The sequence below is a fragment of the Mastacembelus armatus genome, chromosome 7 (genome assembly GCF_900324485.2).
Source record: "Mastacembelus armatus chromosome 7, fMasArm1.2, whole genome shotgun sequence".
In the NCBI taxonomy this organism is placed as follows: Eukaryota; Metazoa; Chordata; class Actinopteri; order Synbranchiformes; family Mastacembelidae; genus Mastacembelus; species Mastacembelus armatus.
The window spans coordinates 10,300,851-10,326,861 of record NC_046639.1 but is presented as its reverse complement, the minus strand read 5'-3'; the positions used below and the strand labels follow the sequence as shown (position 1 = coordinate 10,326,861).

The 26,011-nt window shown below is 40.7% G+C and overlaps 1 protein-coding gene across 3 annotated transcripts; it reads right to left on the bottom strand.

Moving 5' to 3' along the window:
• Nucleotides 1-270: 270 nt before the first annotated feature.
• mical1 (microtubule associated monooxygenase, calponin and LIM domain containing 1) lies at nucleotides 271-25,185 on the bottom strand. 3 transcript variants are annotated; one of them, XM_026332210.1, is made up of 26 exons: nucleotides 24,981-25,185; nucleotides 24,157-24,235; nucleotides 21,462-21,772; nucleotides 20,540-20,747; nucleotides 19,310-19,417; nucleotides 19,072-19,167; nucleotides 18,750-18,905; nucleotides 18,083-18,183; nucleotides 17,554-17,811; nucleotides 15,895-16,010; nucleotides 15,264-15,390; nucleotides 14,764-14,842; nucleotides 14,118-14,153; nucleotides 13,799-13,946; nucleotides 13,083-13,270; nucleotides 11,984-12,090; nucleotides 11,627-11,683; nucleotides 11,242-11,497; nucleotides 10,796-10,863; nucleotides 9,668-10,499; nucleotides 9,412-9,527; nucleotides 9,218-9,331; nucleotides 3,762-3,855; nucleotides 3,042-3,135; nucleotides 2,776-2,849; nucleotides 1,707-1,900 (listed from the first exon to the last, which is right to left on the bottom strand). In XM_026332210.1, exons 3-26 carry the CDS (start codon nucleotides 21,717-21,719, stop codon nucleotides 1,707-1,709), a joined length of 3,885 nt encoding a protein of 1,294 aa, XP_026187995.1. In that variant the 5' UTR covers nucleotides 21,720-21,772; nucleotides 24,157-24,235; nucleotides 24,981-25,185. The 3 variants fall into 3 exon arrangements, with proteins under 3 accessions (XP_026187996.1, XP_026187995.1, XP_026187998.1); XM_026332211.1 differs by lacking the exon at nucleotides 24,157-24,235 and having other exon boundaries at nucleotides 271-1,900; XM_026332213.1 differs by lacking the exons at nucleotides 14,118-14,153; nucleotides 24,157-24,235.
• Nucleotides 25,186-26,011: the final 826 nt, after the last annotated feature.

Sequence of the window (26,011 nt, the reverse complement as noted above, 5' to 3'; positions counted from 1 at the left end):
ACTGAACTGAATCATAAAGTGCATTTATTGAAAGGTCTTCACAATTTTTGCCTCTTATTCCTTGGCCTAAGAAATTTAAAGTTCAATTTCGTGATCAAAAACACTTAGGTGGATGGTGAGAGCTGAGGACTGAACCACCAGTCCTGTGATTAGTGCACAACCCACTCATATCCAATATATAACAATACTATATACAATCTAACACCTGACCAGGTCATTCTGTGCAATGACTAAGTTTACTTTATGTACACTGTGAACTGTGCTTTTAAGTAAGTGAATTTACAAATACAGAACTTTTATTTGCAGGTATTATAGCATTGTGGTATTGCCGTTTTTAAAAACGAAAGTAAATAATCTGAACATGTATTGCATCACTGATAAGACAATGAGTTTCCCCAGTGTTTATGCCATATATAGTTTGCTGCCAATCCAGTAGGAGAAATGTGCACCCTAGAGGTTAGAAGTTAAAATAGCAGGGGCAAACTAATCCTTAAAGTAACATCAGTCTACATACTGCAAGGCCAAAGGTACGGCAACATATACACACCATAAACATAGAAAACACGAGAAACCCAGTCCTGCACGAGTTTCACTTCTGACAACTTCAATATATTAAAAAAAACAAACAAAAAAACAAAAAGTGAACCATGAAAGTGCATGGTCTTTATTTAATATACTGTGAAGTACTGTTCAGATGGCACAAAAGGGCAGCAGAACAATGTCTATATAAGGCTCCTTTTCACTAACAGCAAACTGGTCTTTGTCATGATTTTGGCTGTTTTGTCAGCACATGAATAGGAACACCTACAAATAATAAATGATGGGATTTATAAATAGATAAACCATTTCAGTTTACTATATCATTCACCTCTGTGTTCATAAAATACACCACCACTTAAAAAGCGGTGTGTTGAAGCCCATCAGTGAAAACCCCAACTCTAATCCTGGACTATCAACCCCTGAGATTAATTATCCAACATGATATCAGGAAAGGACATGGTGAAGAGAGAGATGTGCTCATTAACATTTACAAATGAAAACTGAAATAAAAACAAAAACATGAATGACAGAATTTCACTGTATTAGTTATATTTTAACTACCATCATATTTCTATTCAGTATATTAATACCAAAAATGTACATAAAGATATGTACTGTATATCTGTACAATAGCGCTTATTTATGATAAGAAGTAAAATCAACATGAACATCAAAAGATTTTCCAAAACACCACTATCTTGTGTTTTCAACCTAGATCCATCACTAAGGCTGTAAAGCCAGCTACTATCCTGGCACTTTAAGGTTATGTTTGCACTTGACTCCCATGTCTCTGACCAAGTCCTAGGCTGAGTAATGATTATCTTCTGTATGCCGGTTGTTAGATGTTAAATATCCTTTTTCATATGTGGTGTGTTGCTGAAACCACACTGTTACAACAGGCAGGGCTTAGCCAGAGAGCTTCAGCCTCAGGTCCTCCCCTCTAGGGGGCGAACTGCAACCAATATTCATTCAGCCTCTTGTCCACATGCCTTAACCCTACATCCTAAACACTGCTGGTAGGCTGCCATCCACAATGATGTTGCATTTGGCTTTGCAAAAGTTCACTTTGAGTTTCCAAGTCCGCAACAATTCTCATACAGCAGATGCAATAGCAGCTACTGTGCAGTACATACAGGTTTTATGCTGTGTGTGCGAATGTGAAAGCCTTACACCCAGTGAACCTGAGCTCCTGTCTTTGAGTGCCGTTTGGCCTCCATGATGGAGAAGGCCTCTTGCTCCTCGCTGATCTCTTTCAGCCTCTTTTCTTCCAGAAATGACACCAGGGAGTCCCTCATATCCACCACCTCGATCATCTGTTGAAGGACCTGGTCTTCTTCTGACTGCTGCTCTGGTGTCTTGTCTGCCAGATAAACACATATACACTCTTTAAAGTGGCTCTAATAAATGATCAGCTCATTGTTTAGCACTTCAGTCTGTACTGCTGTAAAGGTTTCCCAGAGCATCTTGTTTTTACTTATCAGGAATTTATTTCCTTGATAGTAGCAAAACATGTCAGAACGATGTTTCGGGAAAGATGCCATCAAAAATTCCTGTTGGTTAAAAGGGACTTCCTTTTTTCCTTATCTGATTTCAAGTTTTTAAGAACAAACTGTGTTGTTTGCTGTATGGACTGTAAAACTGTCCGTGATTGGCCTGTAAACATGTAATTTGATTTGACGGCATTTGTTCATACTGACTGTAAAGGGAAAAAATGGAAAAATACATTTTAAATGGTATCAAATGAATTTTCTTCTAAAATTAAATTTTTCAAGAGAATAATCAGTTTTACTTCCACTGCAGCCAGTTTAGTCAAAAGGAACAATTACAACTACCAACAATGCTTTTACTGGATATAGAGGCTTGTGAGTCTCATGAGTGACTTGAAAAATGTAATGATGACTTGGTATAAAAGATATACCAAAACTAGACTATAAGGGACTTATTAGCCATATTAAGGCTACAGACAACCAGCAATGCAACAGTACATATAGCAGCCAGTGTTACATTGGTAACCTCCACGTTCAAAATGTTATGGTTTATACATACATGAGTTAATAAATACCTAGTGTGTGATTCCAAGAGTTACTTCCATAAATATCATCTTATAGAGCGAAATACTTTATATTAGAAAATGCAGATTGTTTCAGGTTGCTTTCTCTTTACCTGCATTAAAAAAAAAAATCAACAGACCTGTTTCTTCAAATGTCAAAATGTTAGTGTGCATTAAGTACTCACCTTTTAGCTCCATGTATTTCCTGAGCTCCATTTCCAACATGCTTTGCTTGTCTTCAAGTTCCAGCTGTCGAGACCTGAGAGAAAAGAAAAACATCAGCTGAGTCATCATAAAACCCTCTGACTCTGGATAGGCTGCTACAATGGTAAAAACATACAGTGTTTTGAGCTGGAAGTCTGCTGTTATGCACCTTCTGGCTATAAGGTCACATCTGTTCTATTACCAGCATGACTGCACAGGCAAATTTACAATCGAGGTGCACACTTACGCCACCATTAGATCAGACTCTTCAGAAACCAATGCATTCTTCTCATGGACAAGTTGGATCCACTGCTCAATCATATCAGGTGAACCATTGCAGCCTGGAAGTGGAAAGGTACAGAAATGGTTTTGTAGCCTTATTGCACTGACCTGTGCTTTGCCACCTGTTTTTTCCCTGACATGTAGTCTGAATTGTGGAACCTTACACAAACAAGTGTGTGTCTTAAATTATATCAAAACCATTCAGTACTACAGCTGGACTCTAATCATGGTTTACACACATCAGAAGGATGATTAACGTAAACAGGATACACCTGACCATAATCTGGACTACCATAGCAAAAAATATTACTATATATGAGAGATTTTAGATTTTTAATATGTTTTTACTTTGTCGTAGAGTGATGGGCAAAGTGGCAAATGTATTCATTTAAAATGACAACATAACATTATTTCTAGTGCTACAGTAATTATATTAATCTAAGTCATTTATAAAGACTGCTACTGAAATCAGCGCCTGCCCTCATCATCTGTCGGCACACAATACTTCTATTTGAATAAAGACAAAATCTGTGTGAAAATCAGTATGAACCATTCTGCTCCCAGAAAATAAGGATATTTTCAACAAAAAATCTAATCTAAAAAAAAAAGAAAAAAGAAAACCCAAAGCTTTTAGTGTAACAGGAATTACAAAACCATAAGTCTGCTTCTAACACTGGGCTCTTACCTGACTCCCCTCGTAGAGTTTGCTCCAGTACTACACCTTTGTCCTCCAGTTCCTTGAAAGTCACCTCAATCTCCTCCAGTCTCCTCTGGATGGACTGGAACCCACAAAAAATGAGAAGACCTCAAACCCCATTTATGAAGTCAATGGAATTGCATCTCTATATAGTATTTTCATTGTTAGTGATTGTTTTTCCCACATGGTATTAAGATTGCGTTTACATACACATATGCAAAAGCAATCAAAAAGAAAAATGTGTGTTGTTTGTTGTCACAGTCATATCAGACCTGTGCTGCAAATGCAAATCTAGCATTTCCTTCGGCTGCTGCTTTACGGTAAAAGCAGTCAACTTGTGAAAAACAGGATGGCTTCAATTGTAATACATTGACAGAAAACACTATTTGTTACCAATTGTTCATCAAAATGGTTATCAGCATTTGTTTTTATAATATTGTTGGGCTTAGTAAAGCTATAAGGAGTAGTCACAGTGATGCACACATCCAATTCCATCCATCCATTATCTATACCTGCTTATTCCTAACTAGGGTCATGGGGTTCTGCTGGAGCCTATCCCAGCTCTCTTTTGGGTGAAAGGCAGGGGTACGCCCTGGACAGGTCACCAGTCCATCACAGGGGCACATAGAAACAAACCACTCACACTCACATTCACTCCTATGGGCAATTTAGAATCAACCTGACATACAGTATCTCACAGAAGTGAGTACACCCCTCACATTTTTGTAAATAGTTTATCATATCTCTTCATGTGACAGCACTGAAGAAATGACACTTTGCTACAATGTAAAGTAGTGAGTGTACAGCTTGTATAACAGTGTAAATTTGTTGTCCCCTCAAAATAACTCAACACGCAGCTATTAATATCTAAACCACTGGCAACAAAAGTGAGTACACCCCTAAGTGAAAATGTCCAAATTGGGCCCAATTAGCCATTTTCCCTCCCTGGTGTCATGTGACTCAGTGTTACAAGGTCTCAGTTGTGAATGGGGAGCAGGTGTGTTAAATTTGGTGTTCTTGCTCTCAGTCTCATACTGGTCACTGGAAGTTCAACATGGCACCTCATGGCAAAGAATTCTCAGAGGATCTGAAAAAAAGAATTGTTGCTCTACATAAAGATGGCTATAAGAAGATTGCCAAGACCCAGAAACTGAGCTGCAGCACGGTGGTCAAGACCATACAGCAGTTTAACAGGACAGGTTCCACTCAGAACAGGTCTCGCCATGGTCGACCAAAGAAGTTGAGTGCTCAGCGTCATATCCAGAGGTTGTCTTTGGGAAATAGACGTATGAGTGCTGCCAGCATTGCTGCAGAGGTTCAAGGGGTGGGGGATCAGCCTGTCAGTACTCAGACCATACGCCGCACACTGCATCAAATTGGTCTGCATGGCTGTCATCCCAGAAGGAAGCCTCTTCTAAAGATGATGCACAAGAAAGCCCGCAAACAGTTTGCTGAAGACAAGCAGACTAAGGACATGGATTACTGGAACCGTGTCCTGTGGTCTGATGAGACCAAGATAAACTTATTTGGTTCAGATGGTGTCAAGCGTGTCTGGCAGCAACCAGTTGAGGAGTACAAAGAAAAGTGTGTCTTGCCTACAGTCAAGCATGGTGGGGTGGGAATGTCATGGTCTGGGGCTGCATGAGTGCTGCCGGCACTGGGGAGCTACAGCTCATTGAGGGAACCATGAATGCCAAGTATGCACTGTGACATACCGAAGCAGAGCATGATCCCCTCCCTTCGGAGACTGGGCCACAGGGCAGTATTTCAGCATGATAATGACCCCAAACACACCTCCAAGATGACCACAGCCTTGCTAAAGAAGCTGAGGGTAAAGGTGATGGACTGGTCAAGCATGTCTCCAGACCTAAACCCTATTGAGCATCTGGGGGGCATCTTCAAATGGAAGGTGGAGGAGCGCAAGGTCTCTAACATCCACCAGCTCTGTGATGTCATCATGGAGGAGTGGAAGAGGATTCCAGTGGCAACCTGTGAAGCTCTGGTGAACTCCATGCCCAAGAGGGTTATGGCAGTGCTGGAAAATAATGGTGGTCACACAAAATATTGACACTTTGAGCCGAATTTGGACATTTTCACTTAGGGGTGTACTCACTTTTGTTGCCAGCGGTTTAGACATTAATGGCTGTGTTGAGTTATTTTGAGGAGACAGCAAATTTATACTGTTATACAAGCTGTACACTCACTACTTTACATTGTAGCAAAGTGTCATTTCGTCAGTGTTGTCACATGAAAAGATATAACAAATTATTTACAAAAATGTGAGGGGTGTACGCACTTTTGTGAGATACTGTACATGTTTTTGGACTGTGGGAGGAAACTGGAGTTCCCGGAGTAAACCCATGCAAACACGGGGAGAACATGCCAGGTCCACACAGAAAGGTCCCTGCTGGGTTGTGAACCCAGGACTTTCTTGCTGTGAGGCAACAGTGCTAACCACTAATCCACCATGCTACCCCATCCAATTCCTTAACAAGGTATTATGCTCCATTTATTGTGACCTGTTGCTGTAGCTACTCTCACAATGTATTCACAATGTGCAGCATTGATTGGTCGCTCCTGGCATAATAAAAAAAGATCTATTTTGGCTCAGGTCTTTTAAATCAACATTAGTTTGTGCTGGTACAGCAGTTGCTTTTCTGTTGTATTATGTAATACAAAGTAGCTGCTCAAGGAGAGCTTGGTGCCCCCAGAGTGATGGGGCCTGCAGTATTAAGCCACACTTGCTGTTACTATGGTAACCACAGGTGTCATTTAATCAAGCACGACTGAAATCTAAGATTATAGAAGATGTGTGTGTTCAGTTTCCAGCATCACATAACACCAATGCCCAGTGGCTGGCAGACCTGAGAGCAGACCACAGCAACCTCCCTGAACAGGAATCAGTAACCATCACAATGGCAGATATCCGAGAAAGGGTCTCAAACATGAAGAACTGGACAGCACCGGGGCCTGACATGAGCCACACCTACTGGCTAAAGAAGCTAACTGCCCTCCATGAGCGCCTGGCAGCTCAAATGAACCAGCTGCTAATGGATGGGACTCACCCAGAGTGGCTAACTGAAGGCAGGACAGTCCTGATCCTGAAGGACTCCCAAAAGGGAGCAGTCCCATAACCTGCCTTTGCACAACATGGAAGCTCCTGTCGGGCATCATAGCGGCTAAGATGAGTAGGCACATGGCTCAATACATGAGGGGGCCCAGAAAGGAATGGGTAAGGACACCAGGGGAGCAAAACATCAACTACTGGTGGATAAAGCGGTCACTCGAGACTGTAAGACCAGGCAGACCAACCTGTGCACCGCCTGGATTGACTGCAAGAAAGCCTATGACTCAATGCCTCACACATGGATCCTGGAATGCCTGGAGATGTACAACAATAGGACCCTAAGAACCTTCATAAGGAACTCAATGGGACTGTGGAAAACAACCCAAGTAGCCAACCTCAAGCCGATAGCACAAGTCTCCATCAAGTGCTCTCTACCAAGGAGATGCTCTGTCCCCGCTGCTGTTCTGCATAGGCCTGAACCCCCTCAGCAGGATCATCACTAAGACGGGCTTTGGATACCGACTACGAAATGGGGCAACCATCAGCCACCTCCTGTACATGGATGACATCAAGCTGTATGTAGGACTGAGCGAGACATCGACTCCACTGATCCACACCACCAGGATATACAGCAACGACATTGGAATGTCATTCGGACTGGACAAGTGTGGTCGAATGATAACAAAGAGAAGGAAGGTTGTCAGGACTGAAGGAATTGAACTCCCAGAAGGCAGCATAGCGGAAGTACCTTGGAATCCCACAGGCAAATGGGAACCAAGAAGAAGCCGCAAGGAAAGCAGCCACAGCCAAATACCTACAGAGAGTAAGGCAAGTCCTAAGAAGTCAGCTAAATGGGAAGAACAAGGTCCAAGCCATCAACACCTACGCCCTGCCGGTCATCAGATACCCCGCTGGCATAGTAAGCTGGCCAAGAGGGGACATAGAAGCCACTGATGTCAAGACAAGGAAGCTCTTCACAATGCATGGAGGACTTCACCCCAAATCCAGCATCCTAAGACTGTACACTAAGAGGAAGGAAGGAGGCCGGGGACTGGTGAGCGTCAGAGCCACCATCCAAGATGAAACAGCAAAGATCCATGAGTACATCAGGAAGATGGCCCCAAGCGATGGAATACTTAGTGAATATCTCAGGCAACAGAAGCCCGATGCAGAGGAAGAAGCGCAAGAACCATCATGGCAGGAAAAACCCTTTCACGGCATGTACCACCGACAGATACAAGAAGAGGCTGATATCGAAAAGTCCTACCGGTGGCTGGAAAAAGCTGGACTGAAAGACAGCACAGAGGCACTAATCGTAGCAGCACAAGAACAGGCCCTGAGCACAAGATCGATAGAGGCCGGGGTCTACCACACCAGGCAGGACCCTAGGTGCAGGCTGTGCAAAAATGCCCTGAGACAATCCAGCACATAACAGCAGGTTGTAAGATGCTAGCAGACAGAGCATACATGTAACGCCATAACCAAGTGGCCGGCATGGTGTACAGGAACATCTGTGCCGAGTATGGGCTGGACGTTCCAAGGTCAAAATGGGACACACCTCCAAAGGTGAGGGAGAATGACCGAGCTAAGATCCTGTGGGACTTCCCGATACAGACCGACAAGCTGGTGATGGCTAACCAACCGGACATAATAGTGCTGGACAAACAGCAGAAGAAAGCTGTAGTGGTAGATGTAGCAATCCCAAGTGACAGCAACATCAGAAAGAGGGAACATGAGAAGCTGGAGAAATACCAAGGGCTTAAAGAAGAGCTAGAAAAGATGTGGAAGGTGAAGGCAACAGTGGTCCCCGTGGTAATTGGCACCCTCGGGTCCGTGACCCCCAAACTGGGAGAGTGGCTCCAACAGATCCCGGGAACAACATCAGAGATCTCAGTCCAGAAGAGCACAGTGCTAGGAACAGCTAAGATACTGCGAAGAACCCTCAAACTCCCAGGCCTCTGGTAGAGGACCCGAGATTGAGGAAGACACACACACCACCCATGGGGGTGAGAAGGGAAATTTTATATATATCAAGCCCAAAATTATTCCTACTCCTGGCAAATTCTGACTTAAAGCTACTTTTATTCATGCCATTTTTTGTTCAAATATAAATTAAAAAAATGAGTAATTTTTTTCCACAATGATACCTCTTGTACATCGTCTTATTTTCTTCAGGGAGACGCCTGTGTCATTTTTAATCAAGAAAAAACTTGCTGGTTGAATAAAAGTAACTAAGTCAGAATTTGCCAAGGGTATGAATAATTTCAGGGCCCCCCCCCCCCACACGTTACTTCACATTCTCCACATTAATTCATTGAGTGAAGCTGGAGAATCTACTTACTAACAAATGAGTTTTGTAAGTCTCAGAGACACTGACCTGTGCTTTGCGCAGCCGCTGCAATTCACTCATTTTGGCTCGTCGCTCCAGGGTCCTCATCTTCATCAACTCCAACTTCTGAGCCTCAGCAGGGTCTGATGGCACAGTCTGAAACTAAAAGATATGTGCCATCACCGCTGGTAAAAATGTAGCTCAGCATCATGTGAAATGTAACCATCAGCTCCATTCCTTACTTTCTCATCATATAGATCAAGATCATCATGTTTAAACAACTCATCTTCGTCGTCATCATCATCATCTCCTTCAACACCCTCTTCTGAGGTGCTGTGAACATGTCTGAATGTTGTATCTGTGAAAATGCAACAAAAGATGTAACAAGTGACATTAACAACAAAGACCAAACACAAACATAGACCGGAAGAGATTTTTTTTCCACCTGTAACAACTTTCTTCACCAAGGACCAGAATGGAGATGACTTTTCAACTTACCCACTCTCCCTGGATGATTAACGAGGACACTGAGACGGGTGTCTCTACTGATCCTTGGGGAAGAGAGATTCCAGGGGGAGAACTTGGATCGTACTCTGGCCTGACCACTTGGCATCTCTTTTCTCTTGAAGCAGCGTCGATTCCTCTTCTCTCGGATTCGACTAGCAGTGCTCCCACTCCAGTAGCCTTCCTCTTCTTGTCCATCGTGGCTCTCAGGTTTAGGAGGGCTTGGACCTCCTGCTGTTGCTGAGGAAGAGGAGCAGGATGAGGATCCACCAGGGGTCTCTGAGTCTGAGTCTGCGCTGAAGCTCTGAAGATTCACTAGTTGGCTTTTCTCCTCGTCAGTCAGCTGAAGCTTCCGTAGTGATTGCTTAGGACGGGAGTCAGGTGTTGCCTTGTGGATCTCTTTAGCAGGAGTTGGAGGCGAAAGGTTTTCTGGAGTTGAAGGGTTAAAAAGGTGGATCGTGCGAGGTTTTACTGTTGGAGAGGGCTGAGGTTTGGGTGTACCCTGTTGAGACAGGCGAGGCTTTGGGATAGGATAGGGCACTGAAGGAAGAACTACCTGTGTCTCCTCAGTGGGTGCTGTGACCTCAGTTTTAGATGGAGGATCAGTGGAAGTATTTAATGTATGTGGTTCCAGTGACTCTTCTTTGGATTCAAGAATATGCTGGTCCTGTACTTTAGGTGTAGTGGACGTTGTGTGTGAGGAGGGACAATTATCTAAAGTATGCTCATATTTATCATCTGATAGAGACTGTGTATCATCATCACTGAAAAGTTCATTATTTTCATTTGCCTCTTCAGTTGTCCCTTGGTGAATTCCTTCACTTTCCTGAATAGAACCACAGCACAGAGAAAAATTTAAATGCAAAGAAATACCACAGATCCCTGTTGTAGTATGAAATGGTCCACAGACTGCATATATTTTGAAACAAGCATTCTCATTAGTGGTGTGTAATTGCTGTGAGTAAGTCAGCACTGCAGGCTGCTGACATCCAAGAAGCAGAAGGATGATATATCAATCAAAAAAGATTGTGTAAATTAAGTATTATGAACACAAGGAATCAACATGGAGTCATCAGCAGCAAGAAACAGAATGGTTTACATCTGCTTTGGTCAGTGACCCACCTTCCAAGCTGTTTCAACCCTGCTTTCCAGCTCCAGCTCTTCAGAGTGCAGCTCACAGTAAAATCTCCCTGAAGGGACATCACAGATGTAAACAATAAGGAGTTGAAATGTCAGAGATAAGTGAATGTTTACGTGCAGTTGTCTTAAATGATTATTCTACTTTCTGTCTAAATGAAAATGTCTTAAAGAAAAAAAATGCTTAGTGGAGCAGAATAATGTACTGGCTTTGAGATAACACATACCACAGGTGTGATAGCTGTTGAAACTGGAAACACAAGTGCTTTATACTTAAGAGTATAGCATTGAGTGCTTCAATAGAGGATGGCTACATTAGTAAAAAAGGATGCTTAATAGGATAACAGAAGAAAAGGAATTATTCCTTAAACAAATAGTGTTCTTGTTACATATGATCATTTACATGTCATTTTTTTACAAGACTCAATCACCTGTTGTCAGGTCAAAGGTGTATGCTCCCAGTCTGAGTGTGATGCCACATTGATGGCAATTGAAGCAGCTCCGGTGGAAGAACTTGCCCTCAGCACTGATACGCTCCAGCACATACACTCTCTGGCCACAGAAGTAACACTCCTCACTGTTTGTCATTGACACACTAGCGGCAGGGTCAGATTCAGCTGCAGGTCCAAGAGCAGGAGGGGGATCAAGCACAGGAATGGGCTCAGGCGACACAGGAGGCACTACCACCTGAGGATAAGGTCAGTATCAACAAAGCAACATTGACCATTGATTCTGTCTAGATTTTTGTTCATGACTTCTGAATACTTGGTGCAGAAAGCTCCCAAGGTTGATTTTTATTAGCTGAAAGTAACTTACACTGCTCTCATCTCCCATTTTTTTCTCTAATGATTGTTTCTCAGCTGCCAGCTTTTCCTGCAGAGAGGATGAATAACACTCATATTATGTGATTATGCTGATGATGTGCAGACCAGTTGTAAACATGATATGACACACAAATAGAAATCCCTTGCCTTGAAATAACATCTAGCATTGTGCCACTAAATAGGAAAATGCCAGATAAAAAAAAAAGACACGTGACTCTCAGACATCACAAGAGCGCAGATTGAAGGCCCAGACCTGATCTCCAGCTAACAAGCCAGTGTGTTTGAAAATATTACCATCAAACCTTTCACAGGCTGTGTAAACAGTGAGCTCTGGTCACAGTAAGCGTACCTTACGTCTTTGCAGAGAGTTGTACTTCAGCTTGTTCAGGAAAAGGACAGCTGACTGTGTCTGGTAGAGAGTCAGAGAATTGGAGGATGGCACGAAGCCTGCAGGGTCTGTAGCCAATAGAAAATGAGAGAGGCACACACTATAAAATTCAGTTAATCTTAAAATTATAGTAGACACAAAGCTAAAGATGGTTCAGTGTTATCCTGGGCTTACTTGCAGCTTTGAAAACAGGTGATCGTACCTTTTGTTAATATTCTCAAGGTATGTCTATTCATGTTAGATGTCAGAAACACAAAAATCCTTGTTAGCCGTATTTTCTGTAATCTAACAGCAGCAGCAGCTGAATCTAACTTGTCAATCCACATAAAAAGTCTGGAGCTCCAGCTCTGACTACCACTGTCACTCTTTCGTCATATACATAAGATTACCAAAGAATGACAGCTCCCCTCTTACCTGCACATCAGTCTGCGGGTCCCAAGCAGAGCAGCAAAGCATCAGACAGAGAGCGCATATCACACCCACTTCAGCTGTGTCTCCAAATGCTGGACTCGGATATAAACTGTACAAACTCCTCATGCTACAAAACCTGTAACTATATCTGTGCTACAAACAGCTGGTAGAAAATCCTCCTTCAGTGTGGGAACAGACACGCTAGTCCCATCACACCCTGATAAGCCAGCTTCAAACCGTGACTGTTTGCTCTGTCTGCTGCTGGGCTGGCTAAGTGTAGGAGAGCAGCACAACCAGCAGAGGCTGGCTCTAAGGACGACGCCAGCCACTTAAGCCCAAAGAATTCTGGGTAATGTGCTCTTAAAGAGACAGCACCAATTTGATCACTTCTCAACATCCAACACATTTCAGTTGGAGGACACCTGATCCTTTTAAGGTGATGCTGATGCTGTGCAGTGTGTCTAAGCAACTGAGTTACATAAGAGAATAACTGATGTTGCTAACAGCTATCTTCAGAAATGTATCAGAACATAAAAAGCATTAAAAAGGCATATTCAAACTTGAATGGAAACAATTGGTTTTTTTTTTTTTTGGCTTTTGCCTTGATTGAGATTATTTTTTAATGCAAACAATACATAAACAAACTTACCTTTTGCTGGCACAGTAAAAGCTTTTTGGACCTGGGTGAGGTAGAAGACCATGGACAACCTGTCTATCTGACCACTATTCGCCAGGTCACTGGAAGACATAACAGGTGGGATGCCCAGCTCTTTCTCTAGAATGCTGAAGGCCAGTTCATTATTGTGAGCACTGGACTCATCCAAGGAGGTTAGGTCACTGTGGAAGAGTTAAAAAGAAGGATCACTCCACAGTATAAACTACAGGGTATTTTAGAGCAAAGATAATAATTTACATTTTCTTATGGTTACAGTTAGGTAATGAGCAACATGTAAATATGTCCTATTTAAATATATATACGGTATTTCATAGAAGTGAGTACACCCCTCACATTTTTGTAAATAATTTATAATTTCAATTAGGCCCAATTTGGACATTTTCACTTAGGGGTGTACTCGCTTTTGTTGCCAGCGGTTTAGACATTAATGGCTGTGTGGTGAGTTATTTTGAGGGGACAGCAAATTTACACTGTTATACAAGCTGTACACTCACTACTTTACATTGTAGCAAAGTGTCATTTCTTCAGTGTTGTCACATGAAAAGATACGATAAATTATTTACAAAAATGTGAGGGGTGTACACACTTCTGTGAGATACTTTATGTCAAAATGTCAGATTTACACACTTAAACCATTACATTAATATACAGCATGTTACAGAGTCTCATCACTGCAGCTATGTTCTTACATGAGCTGCGGTCTGAAGTGGTGGATCAGTGCACACAGAGCCAGCCCAGACTTCCATGACTGAGTAAAATCTGTTACATTTACATTCTCATAATCTGCGGTATGTTTCTGGCACCATTTCAACAACCCTTCAAAACCACTGACTGAATCTGAAAGTACAAACAGACAATTTATCAGACAATGCCCTACAACTAGAGATGCACCGATTGACCGGCCAGTGATCAGAATCGGCTGATTTTTCGCAGTCTCACGTCTTGCCGAGCTGATCCGTTTATTGCCAGCAGCACAGGCAATGATGTCACAGCCACACGCAAACTCACCATCGCATGTAATCATGTTGGTGTAGAAGTTCTTTTCTGTGAGTGAAGATGACACAAAGATCGCAGTTTGTAACATTTGTAAGGCCAAAATACCACGTGGGGGAACAACCATTTTTTTAGTAAGTCTACATTGTTAGTTATATTTTTTCCCAACTTTTTCAAGGCACAGAGCCTGAGTTGTTAAGGTTATTTTATTATGGGAAGATCCTGTAATGTTTATCAATTTATTTTATTATAAAATAAAAAATTTAATTGAGGAAAAGAAGATTTGTGTTAGTATAACTTTACTATGTTAGTTATACAGTAACTCATTTTATAATTTTTTCAAGGCACAAAACTTAATTTTGTTGTGAGAACATCCTGTAATGTTTAATAATTTCTCAGAACCAGCAGGTCATGCGTACTGAAAAATCAGAAATTGGAATCGGCCAAGAAAATTGCAATCGGTGCATCTCTATTTACAACCTTTTTTTTTTTTTTTTATATCTCAGTCATAAAATTATCTCTCTTGCATATATACACATTGTATATATCAATAGTTAAGCGTTAGTGTGTTGGCCACGAAGTGGTTCTTGTGCTTTAATCCAGTCAAAGAATAACCAAAATAACAAATGTATGACTACAGGCACAATGAAGAACAGCTGACCTTGACCCATGTAGGATGACTTCTCTTTCTGTTTCTTGCTTGATTGATAAGATTTGTCAACATCATATAGGTGCTGCACCTAATTTAAAAGATTGGTCAATTTGTCGATACATGCCAAATATCTTTGAATAGACTAGACTGTATAAATTAACCAGAGATCACGTTAACAGGATTAACAGGAACACTGTTAGATTTTTTAAGTTGTCATTTAACACCTCCAGTGCATTATGTACTGTAACGCCTCCAAAGCCCAACAATTGTTATATTTTATGTGGAAAACAGAACTTCATGTCAGCATCTCCTTCTGAAGAAAGGAGCAGTCTAACAACATTTATTATATATTTAAGAACAGAATGTAAAGTCTCCTTTATTAAGAGTATTTTACTTCAATGAGACCATGTCTTATTGACTACAATTTGCATCTTTGAATAACTTTTGTGATGATTATAGTGACAATGACTCACATTTCTGTTGAGTAACTAAAGGGTAAGAGTGCTGACCTGGTTGGTGTGGATGGATGAGAGGTTGACACTTTGGTAACGTGTTTTGGGGTTGATGCTGTAGCCAGCATAGTTTTTGCTGGTGTTTTCTGGTGTGGTCTGAGACAGGAGCTGGTAGATGCTTTCTCTGTACATTTGTGGAGATTCATGAAGAATTATGTGAAGGAACATGACCTTGTTTGGTATAGTCTTGTCACATCAGGGAATGACGAAATATGTTTACACATATGCAATCAAAACACCTATCTATCATATTAACCATCTCAGGATGGGAGAAGTTGCTGATGACGAGATCTATAGGCATACTGATTAACTTTGGCACTAAATTTGAATACTTTTTTGTTTTTCCAAGTCCATTGGCAAAAAAAGTCTAAATGCCTGAATTTAGTTCAACTCTATATCAAACTTTTCAAACTTTTCTCTATATCAAAAATTTTTTAATACAAATAGAATTTGTGGTTTGTACTTTACAAAAGTAATGTTCACAATTAGCAAGCAGTCAGTGTGTGTTGTGCAAAACGTGAGAAACAGGAAGCAGCTACTAACATTGCTGATGGGCACTACTGTTTTTCATGATACAGATCTTAGAATGTCTTGTGTACTGTGTTATACTTTTATGAATCTTGCTCACCGTTCAGCCAGGATCTTGAGATGTGGAACCCCCATACCCCAGCTTCTCACCATCCATGCTGTGTCAAAAGCAGCGAGAAACCCACGGGCAATACCTGTACCCAGAGGCCAGAAAGGCTGCAGAGAACAAAGGATTGTATAAGAATTTATAATTTCCCATTTAACAGCAAATGGAAGCAGACACATTTCATACAACGAGTAATGCATACTAAGAACTCTACAAATGACCCAAAAATGTTGAAAGTCAAACATGTCATGGCAATTAAAAAGATGTCAGGACATTTCACACAAAGCACAAAACCACACAGAAAAGAAAATTCAGGGGTCACCAGTCCAAAAGCAGAATGGGAGGCAGAGCCTTTAGCTATCAAGCTCCTCTCCTGTGGAACCAGCTCCCAGTCTGGGTTCACGAGGCAGACACTCTCTGTACTTTTAATGCTAGACTTAAAACCCTCCTCTTTGACAAAGCGTATAGTTAGGGCTGGCTTCAGGTAACCCTGAACCATCCCTTAGTTATGCTACTATAGGCCTAGACTGCCCCAGGACCATGGGTGCTCTCTCTCTCTCTGCTGTATATAGCTGATGTGCAGTTATTGGCTCCACCAACGGGAGGTTTTTTCTTCCGTTAAAGGGAGTTTTTCCTCTCCACTGTCACCAAGTGCTTGCTCATAAGGTATTCGTTGGGTTTTTTGTTTTTGTACAGTGCCTTGAGATGATTTGTATCGTGATTTGGCGCTATACAAATAAAATTGAATTGAATTGAACCAGTGTCAACAGATTTCATTATGTAACAAACATGCAAAAAAAAATGTACAAAGTTCTGTACCAATTCATGTTGCAGATTTGGGGATATTTCACTGGATAGATGAAACATTTGACCAACTACTGGCACTATCTAAAAAGTCAGGTGAGCAATAGAAGTCATTAGACTGGTCATCTGGGACCAGTTGTTTAGAAGTAGTCTGATAGATTTTGCTTATGGGACTGGACAAGATCTTGAAAATGTGTTGCTTAAAAGTGGAGAAAAAAAAGATACAGAAATTAGATTAGATTGTGTAATGCAGTCTTGGTTTTTATCTGGATTAAACTTTTAGTCTGTATCAATCAAACGTTTTTAGTAGGAATCGGATAACTTTGACCCAAAATGTTTGGAGCTTGACCCTTTTGACCCTGTGATTCCATAAATGTTATAAAAATTCCAAATTTGTCATGTGTATGTATGTTGTGGGTCAAATGAGAGGTGTGACTATAATAGAAATGGAATTTGTATTGTTTTCTGAGTGACTTGAACCTCAGTGACCCCATGCTAGCTGTTTTTCCTGTTGTTCTGTACATAGCTACTTTCCTCCATTGATATATGCTGGCTATCAGGGTACAGTAACCTTGACAAGTTTGTGTCTGGATAATGTTGGTCTAATCTAATGTTGCTTTTAAAAAACAGCATAAAAGTGATATGTCCCCTGATCGTGGGAAGCAAAACGTGATTAACAAATTGGGTAATTCTCATCAAGATTACACTTTTTACATCAAATTTCAACCCTATCCTTCCATGGAACTACTGATATATTTTAGTCTCAACAAAAGTGGTGAATCCACTACCCAACTAATGAACACTACCATGGTTAAAAATGTAAACTAGCTGAAAAGTGATGTCTCCTACCTCCACCAGGCAATCTCCAACAAGGCCGATCAATATTTTCTTGCCTCTCCTCTCCCTGACCAAAGAGGCATTCTCTGCACGGTGCATGCAGGTGAAGTCAAACATGGCCACATCTGGCTGGCCAGTATGGTTCTGTGCAAACTGGAGGTCAGGAAGTTTGCCACCGGTGGAGAAGTAGGCAGCATCATAGGCATAGTGGCACAAAGCGTCAGGATCCACATTTGCAGGAGCCAGCAGTTCCTCTGCATCACTGTAATCCTGTCGAGACACAGTGAGAGTCATGGCAACTGATGAGTCATGCTGCCATGACTGATGAGTCATGGCAACTTTTCTGACACTGAATGACATGTCTTGGTTTACTCTATTAGCTATGGGACAAGCTGCAGAGGAAAAGGAGCTGATTGACAGTCTAACTCTTCATGCTGAAGCACTTGTATGACTGTTTTTTTCCCCTCTTTACTGGCCAGAAATGCAGCTGGTGCCAGTATAAAATCTCACTTTTTCTTGGTAATGGATGTGCTGTTTGCACCTGTTTAATGACTCCCTTCTTCAGCAGGCTCTTCTTCTTGGCAGTCATGACAAAGTAGTGGGTGTCATCTTTGTAGTACACTATATTCTCCAAGTCAATAGCTAGAATGGAGAATGAATAGGAGAATGAGGAAAGATGACAAAGCATATGTTGCAGATTCTTTCAGTGTGATATTCTCCTACAAAATATAAACTTGATTGTTTAAACTTCTAACTGGTTTTACTGGTTTAGGGGTATGGTTACAAATGAGATGACACTGAAAAAGAGTCACTCAGAGGGTTTAGAAGGTGACTCATGATTCCTGTAGTTTCAAAAGGAAGGTATACTATGTGCAGATTGGGTCAGGCCGAAAAGACAGATTTCATTAGTTAATGCAATCACAGGAAATTAACTCAGGTTGTAACACAGATTAACAGCATTGCTGCTCATTTGGCAATCCAACCTGACACCTGGTTGAACACCTGAATATTAATTTCATGAGTAGAGGATTGGTTTCTGAAAGGCAAGAAAAAAAAAACATTACAGTTCAGTGACTAGTTAATTCATGTTCTCACTGTGTATGAAGCGTGGTATAAAATATGTTAATAAAAAAAGTAATTTTAAAATGGAGTCATGTCACTGCAAATCAAATTGTTCTTGCCCATCAAGATGAACATAGATTTCTTACCTGTCTCAGTAAGCAGTTGTTGGAAGAACTTCTGGTTGTAAATGCGAGCCACACCGCTGATCTCTGCTACTTGGGCCTCAGCAGCAGTTTTTCTGTTAACAAAGTTGGCTGTGATGCCAATAGCCAGCTTGCCTCTCAGCTCCTTATGCTTAAAACCTGAGGGGATTTGGAAAGTATAAAGAGGATACTAAACGGATGAAATCTCGCTTATTGTATAATACTACAATGGGAAATTAAAATGTCTTCAATAACAGTGGTTTGCACCTGTTATTGCAACAGTCATAACAAAAGTAATACAAGTATGCATATGTGTTTGTCTCACCATCTGGAACAAATCTGCCTCCTCCTGCAGAGATGAAGACATCAAACTGGAAGCTTGCAGCAGGATGAGATGCAGTCTGCAGCTTGGCCATCCAACCTGTCAGAAACACATCAAATTTTTTGCCTGTACCATGGCATATTTACTGCTGTACATACTGTTACATGTTGTTGGCTCATTAAAACAAGTGATGAGCAAGAATTAGTGGGGAGAGTAATTGTTGGTTGGCAAATGTAAATACCGTCTTCTTCTGAGGGTTCAATCAAGCCCTGAAACTCCACACCGGTGTGCACCTCCACCCCGAGGAGAAGTGACACTTTCAATAGAATCAACTGCAGCTGACGAATGCCTGTAAACACACATGAATATTTCATTGGAAATATGTGGGATAGCCAGATATCAGACATGCAGTCAGTCATGCCAACTGAAATGTATATGGGAGGTAGTGGCTGCCAATAAATATTTTTATTTTCAATTGCTGAAACAGTCCCCCTGTTTAGCACTGATAGGCAGTAAAAGAAACTTTAAGACATGGTTCAGTTGTAAGCAAGGTTATTAAAGTAATGTGGGTACCCATAAGTAGAGGCTGATGTATAAACAGATGATGAATTACAATGTAATAAAGCACAGATGGAATAATATCAAATCCAATTTATTAGGCACACCTAGTTGAAACAAATGCAGTCTCTAATCCAATAGTCCTGCAATAAATCCTCCCCCATTATGGAGATAATATTCAGTTTTTTAATTCAAAGAGCTTTTGACAGCAACTATTAGATTATCCTATAAGATGTAGTTAATGTTACTGGTTTAGTGTACAGCACTATACAAAGAACTTTTGTCATTTGGCCTTGCCTCAAAGATATACTGGGGGTGGATAAAATAAATATTTGTGTTTTATTCATTTGTTACTTACTACACTCCACCGTTAAGTGTATCACCAGTACATGGTTAAAACCTCTCAGAGAAGAACATGAATGCTATGAACTGAACAAATCCCATACACAGTAAGGTTCCAAAAAGCCGTATTTTCCTGACTATAAGTCGCACTTTTTCTACTCCTCTGGCTTGTACAGCAACTTATATAGAGAAGCAACTTAAATGTGTATATCTGCATTCATTTTGCTGAATAGTCACTAACGTTAAATGGTGCTCTGGCACTCTTGACTCGATGGTAATATTGTACCGCCAAAAAAGTAAAAACGTTTATGCTCGCACTAAATTAACTCCTAGTGTAACATAAGAGAAAATGCCGCTCAAAAGAAGAAGCTATACAGCAGTGCAGGTAATAAAGTACACAGCTGAAACAAAGTTTGGAGTGTTGGCATTCATTCAACCTGAGAGAGGACAGGTGGAAAATATGGTATGTTAATGTTTATTATTTTCTGTCCATCAGCTAAAAAGATGAATCAATTTATCTTTCAGCACTAACAAAAGCATGTCAAAACAGTTGTTAAACATCACCACTCACTGATGTGATCCAGAGAGCCAGTGCAGAATTTGCCATAGAACTTCTTGGCTCCGAGTGCACGGAGGTCACAGATGGTGTATGGCCACAGATGTAGAACATTGTTCCTGGAGAATGCCTCTCTCTTTTCCACCACCACAACCTGAGCCCCCAGCAGAGACAGTTCGATGGCTGTTCTCAACCCACATGGTCCAGCACCCAACACAAGACACTGGCAGAGTGGGAGGAAATCAGAAAAATAGCCAAAGTGGATGATACTATGACAGAATGAGGAAATCGGATTAAATGAAATGTTTTTATTGTCTGTGTGTCCTGTTTTTTTTTTTTTTTTAAACTTCAAGCCAAAACATGAGCCTCCAGATACCAATCACTGTGTTTTTGAAAAAACAAATAAACAAACAAACAAAAAAACAGTTTAACTGGGAATGCTCTGGCTGACACCGCAATTGATACTTTTAGATTGACATTGTTTTGTGGCAATAGTTATAATATATGAGACACTGTCAGCAACAATTACATTCAGAAATACATTTACAGTTATAAAAAAAAAAAAAACATTGTGAAAGCTTAACAAAGTTGGCAGTCAATCTCATCACAAGGTCCTTAAACTGTTAATCTACAGTCTCAGGACTACTAGGAAAACTCCATATGCTAATTAAGTTGATGCAAGAGGACTGCAAGGTCCAGAACAGCTACCAAAATTAGTTTTAATGTACTGGTGATCAAATGGGAATCTCCATCATTCTGGCACCGGAGTGACACTGTCTGTCTGGCTGACATAACTTTGTCAAATACTAGAGCACTTTATGTCTATAACCTTAGCATTAACAAGAATTACATCAAATATTTTTAAATTAAAAAAAGCAGACATTCAAGTCAAACATTTTTCAAATACTTTTAAAAGAGAATCAGCAATTGCCCATACCTTGTTTTTGCTGCAGGCTTTTCCTTGCTGGTAATCTGCATTAGACGCCCTTTTATCCAGCTTTGTCCACAGGGCTTTGGCCTTCCAGTAATTAAGTCTTTCCTTTAACTTGGTGTAGAAGCTCCTAAAATCCTTAGGATCAATGTCCAGTTGCTTGCAGAGCTCAGCAAAGTAGTGCTTTACATCCTTACAATTCTGGGCCTGGATGAAGAGATCAAACGTAGTATGTGAAGGGCTGACAGGCTCCTGGCTCGCCATAGTGTAAGATGAAGGTTGGATTGGTTTCTTTGGTCACTGGGCTTGTGTTTTAACTGTGAAAGAGCAGGTTATAACATGGCATTAGCACTTACTATTTGGAAATGACTGGGCTGTAAACACGCTTACTGTAAATGAACAAAGGGTTACAAAAGCCTTGTTGCTCTTTCTGATTCATTTATAAAGGCACTCCAGTCATCTGGGTCTTCTACCTACTGTGCTCTGAGAAGTCACTATCTCCAGCTCTGTAATTGCACTCCCGATCTTTAAATGTTGAAGACTTCTTGTCACCTGGTTGACTTAGTCATTACTAACTTCCTTATTGTGGGTTCTGTGGCTTTCAGTATCTTTTCTTTTTATGACCGCTTCACACTGAAGAGGCCGCCCATAGCTGATGTGTCATTCTCACACACTGCCTCAGGATGTGTGTCCATCTTTAGGTTAAGTACAAAATTACACAGTCATATGTTTAAAGGAAACATCTGACTAAAACCCAAAGTGAGAATGTAGTAACTTTTTCCACATTTGGACTGGACACTCGGTGTCATCGTGTCAAAAGAAGAAAAAAAAAAGTATTCTTCTTGGGCTCAGTGATAGGGTTAAAATAATCAGAAAAAAATGCTTAAAATATTTTATATTCTCAATAAATTTAGCAGTATGGCAAATGTATGCAGAATCAAAAAAATATTCAGCCTGATGTTCAATGTAATGAACCACCATGTGTTATTTCAGACAAAACCAACATAAGCAGGTCTATATTTGATGTTTATTTTCATAATGCATTTGTTTGCCGATTCTTTCCTCCATTAGTCTACAAAAAATTTAAAAAGCCTGTAACCATTGGGTGAAGGTGGAGTCCTTAAAGACAAGCATTCTCCTCACATTTCAGAACCTCCAAACCTGATGAAACACATTACTAAGATAGCTGCAGTTTTATTTCTTGTTTACCAACTAACTGTTGCAGTTATAAACAAAAAGGTCAAAAACACATTTGAGAAGGTAAAACCAGAGAATTAGTTTGTCATTTTACTTGCAAAATTGATTGATCAGACTGATCAATTAAGTAATTATTGGAGCTCTAGTTGGAACAACAGACTGTAAAATAAGGGCAAAAGATGATGATTGATGATCATTGCCCAGAAATGCCTGATTTACAACATTAACTCACAACACTCAAGTGGGTCAACATGGGTCAACATTTATCAAAGGGATTATTTTCACAGGCAAATATGCAAAAGCAGATCTATTAAAATACCAAAGCAATAAAAGTACTGTTTAAGGCCCTCTTCCTACACAGTATACAGCTACCACATTTTAGCACATTTCTAGCAGCAACACGAAACACTGCTAGGGTGTTGTGGTTGACATTTCCTTTAACACACATAATTTTCTGATGAAAACAGTAACAACAACAACATCACCCCCATGCAAGCAATCGTGCAACTTTTAACACCCAACCTCCCTGAAGTCCTGTAATTACACTAGATACCACTGCAACATGTCTGTACATGACTCTGCCATGTGCATGTGTGTGAAAAAGACAAAAGGCATCTAATTCCTCCATCACATTTGTTTTACTGTCTGTAGATATTCATAGAATAAGAACTTCATGGCAATATAGCTTTCAAACAAATGTAAGAGGTTAAAAATCTTCCTTATCTTCCATCTTAGATTACCTATTTTCACTCTGCATATGGTTTGAATCACATTTCGCAATAAAGCCATAGACAGATAATCCTCTGTGTGTTTGACAAACCTCCATGGAGACACAAATGATATTGACCTTAGCACAATAACTTCAACTTGAAAGCAATAGTTCAGGTGAACATAATCAAGCTTTGATGTGACCAGTATTTTTAATGACCATCCAAAGTCATTTCAAAATTGACATTTGAAGGATACTATACCAATCAGTCCAACTGTTATTTTCTCTTTATATTAAGTGCTCAAATTATAAGCAAACATATGAAGCCCTTGACATCTTTATATCAAGACTGGCAGTCCCAACAGGCTGCATATGGAGTTAGTATGCCAATGACAAAGAATTTAGCAGGTATGAGGGGGCCTGTGAAGACAAGATAGCCTGTCACAACTAAAAATAACTCAGATGATCATCTTGGGACTTTTATCTTATTCTCCGTGCTGCTGTATTTACATAATGTGCTATTTTTTCTGTTTTAACCAGCTTGAAATATGTAGCATTAGATGAAACAGAAAAACACCAACTAGTGTCATATGTTTAAAATCACCTTTGATACATTACATAAAATCTCTGGCACTCACTGGTGTTTAGCAACTCTAAAGAAGAGACAAGTTTCAGCAGAAATACTGTGGGCAGGATCAGACAGAAGCAACCAGGATTTAAAGGTGAATTGACCTGATTTTCCAAGGAGCCTGTGAATTGAATTGGATTGGATTGGATTGGATTGGATTGACCCACCTTATTGGATGTGTAAGCGCTGCTGCGATGTCTGGCAAGACTGTGTATCAGGATATTGGATCAAACACTGTTATCCAGCCTGGCAGATGGAGACAACAGTGACAGAGGTGGGCGCCACAGAGGGACAGAATGAGTAAAGGAAGGAACGACATGCTAATTCCTCAACTTATGTGCCTCCAACAGATGTTTCGAGACAGCTGGCCTTTTAAATGTAAGCGCTCGAGGAGCTCCTAAAGTGAAGGGTAGAATTTTTTTTAAAATCTTGTGCGCACAAGTCATATGTCTGCAAAGCTTTAAATATATTCTAGGCGTTTGCATGAAAACCACAGGGTTGGTTGAATTTAATAAATAATTCTTAACTAATGCACACAAGAAAATTTATTATAAAGATATGTTCCAGTGAAACTCCAAGGTTCGACATATCGTCGTGTTATAGGGGTGTTCCTTGAGTCCTGCTGTGTTTCCCTGGTCGAGTCAGGCAATTACAGTTTTAATGTTTACCTTGTATTCCACCTTTTACTAACACAAGATAACAGATAACCTTCCTCTTGTGGAAATGGAGAAGAGGAAGGTGAAGCAATGAATGCCAAAGCAAGCTGCAGGAAAACATGTTACCAAGAGCCGCATGACAAAACCCACCCATGTATTTTTTTACAATGGGCGTGAACCACAAGCCACTTCACTGAATGCTCCCCAAAAGCAGCCGCGCATCATTCGGCTATACTACAAAACTTTAAATCTCACAAATTACACGTGTACCACAGGAAAAACAAAGACACGTTGCATAAAATCTGTGGAGACAAATATGAACAGTGTCAACTTACTAAATGCGTTCTGAAGTTACATGACCCGTTTTCATTTGTGCTGGGAGCAGGTGTCCGTTAAAGTTGTGTCTCGACCTCCGTTTAATTTGTTTTTGTTTGAAGATAAGGAGTCCGCGCTGGCTCACCTGCGCCTCGCGCCTGTAACGTTACTGCACGAGTGGAGCTTCTTCCGGGACTTTCTGCTAAAGCTGCAGATACAGCACGAACGCAAGCGCACGTGACGAGCTGTAGGTAAAGGGATCTGGTCAGCCTGAGGGCATCACGTGGAGCACTGACCAATACCTGAGCGTGTCGTTATTAAGAATACAATCATACTGTTCCTACTATTACTACTACTGCTACTACTAATAATAATAATAGTAAGAAGAAGAAGAAGAAGAAGACCTATTTGACGTATAACTATACCGGTGGTGTAAAATGAGTGTAGCCTGAGAGCATGTTGGATTAAGTATTTTGAATTTTTACGTAAGTAAAACTGTTCACTGTGTTCACAATCCAACTTGATCATATTACACTGATCTCTCACTGATCTCTTCCAGGTTGGAACATCCGCACAAGATGTAATCAACTTGTGTGCTCCTGCCTCCACTCTTATATGTCATCCTATGCGCCTCCCTTTTCTGGAAAAATGTGTTCACTACATCTTTCTTTCACTCCTGTCCTGCATATCAAATTTACCCATCACTTCCTCGTCACCTCTGTTTCCCTCACCAACATGTCCATTGAAGTCTGCCCCAATCACCACTCTCTCACCACTAGGGATACCCTGAATCACCACATCCATCTCCCTCCAGAATTTTTCCTTCTCTTCTAACTCTAACACCTCCAGAACATTCCTAGCAAAATCCTCCTTCAAACTCCTACAAACTTCTCATCTGGAGAGTAGATGACCGCAGTGTCTGGTCAACTGGTACGGATGAAACAGATACCCTTTGTGTTAGCTCGTACTCCATTCCTCTTTCCATCTACACCATGATAAAACAGCTTGAACCCTGCTCCTAATCTATAAGCCTTGCTACCTTTCCACCTGG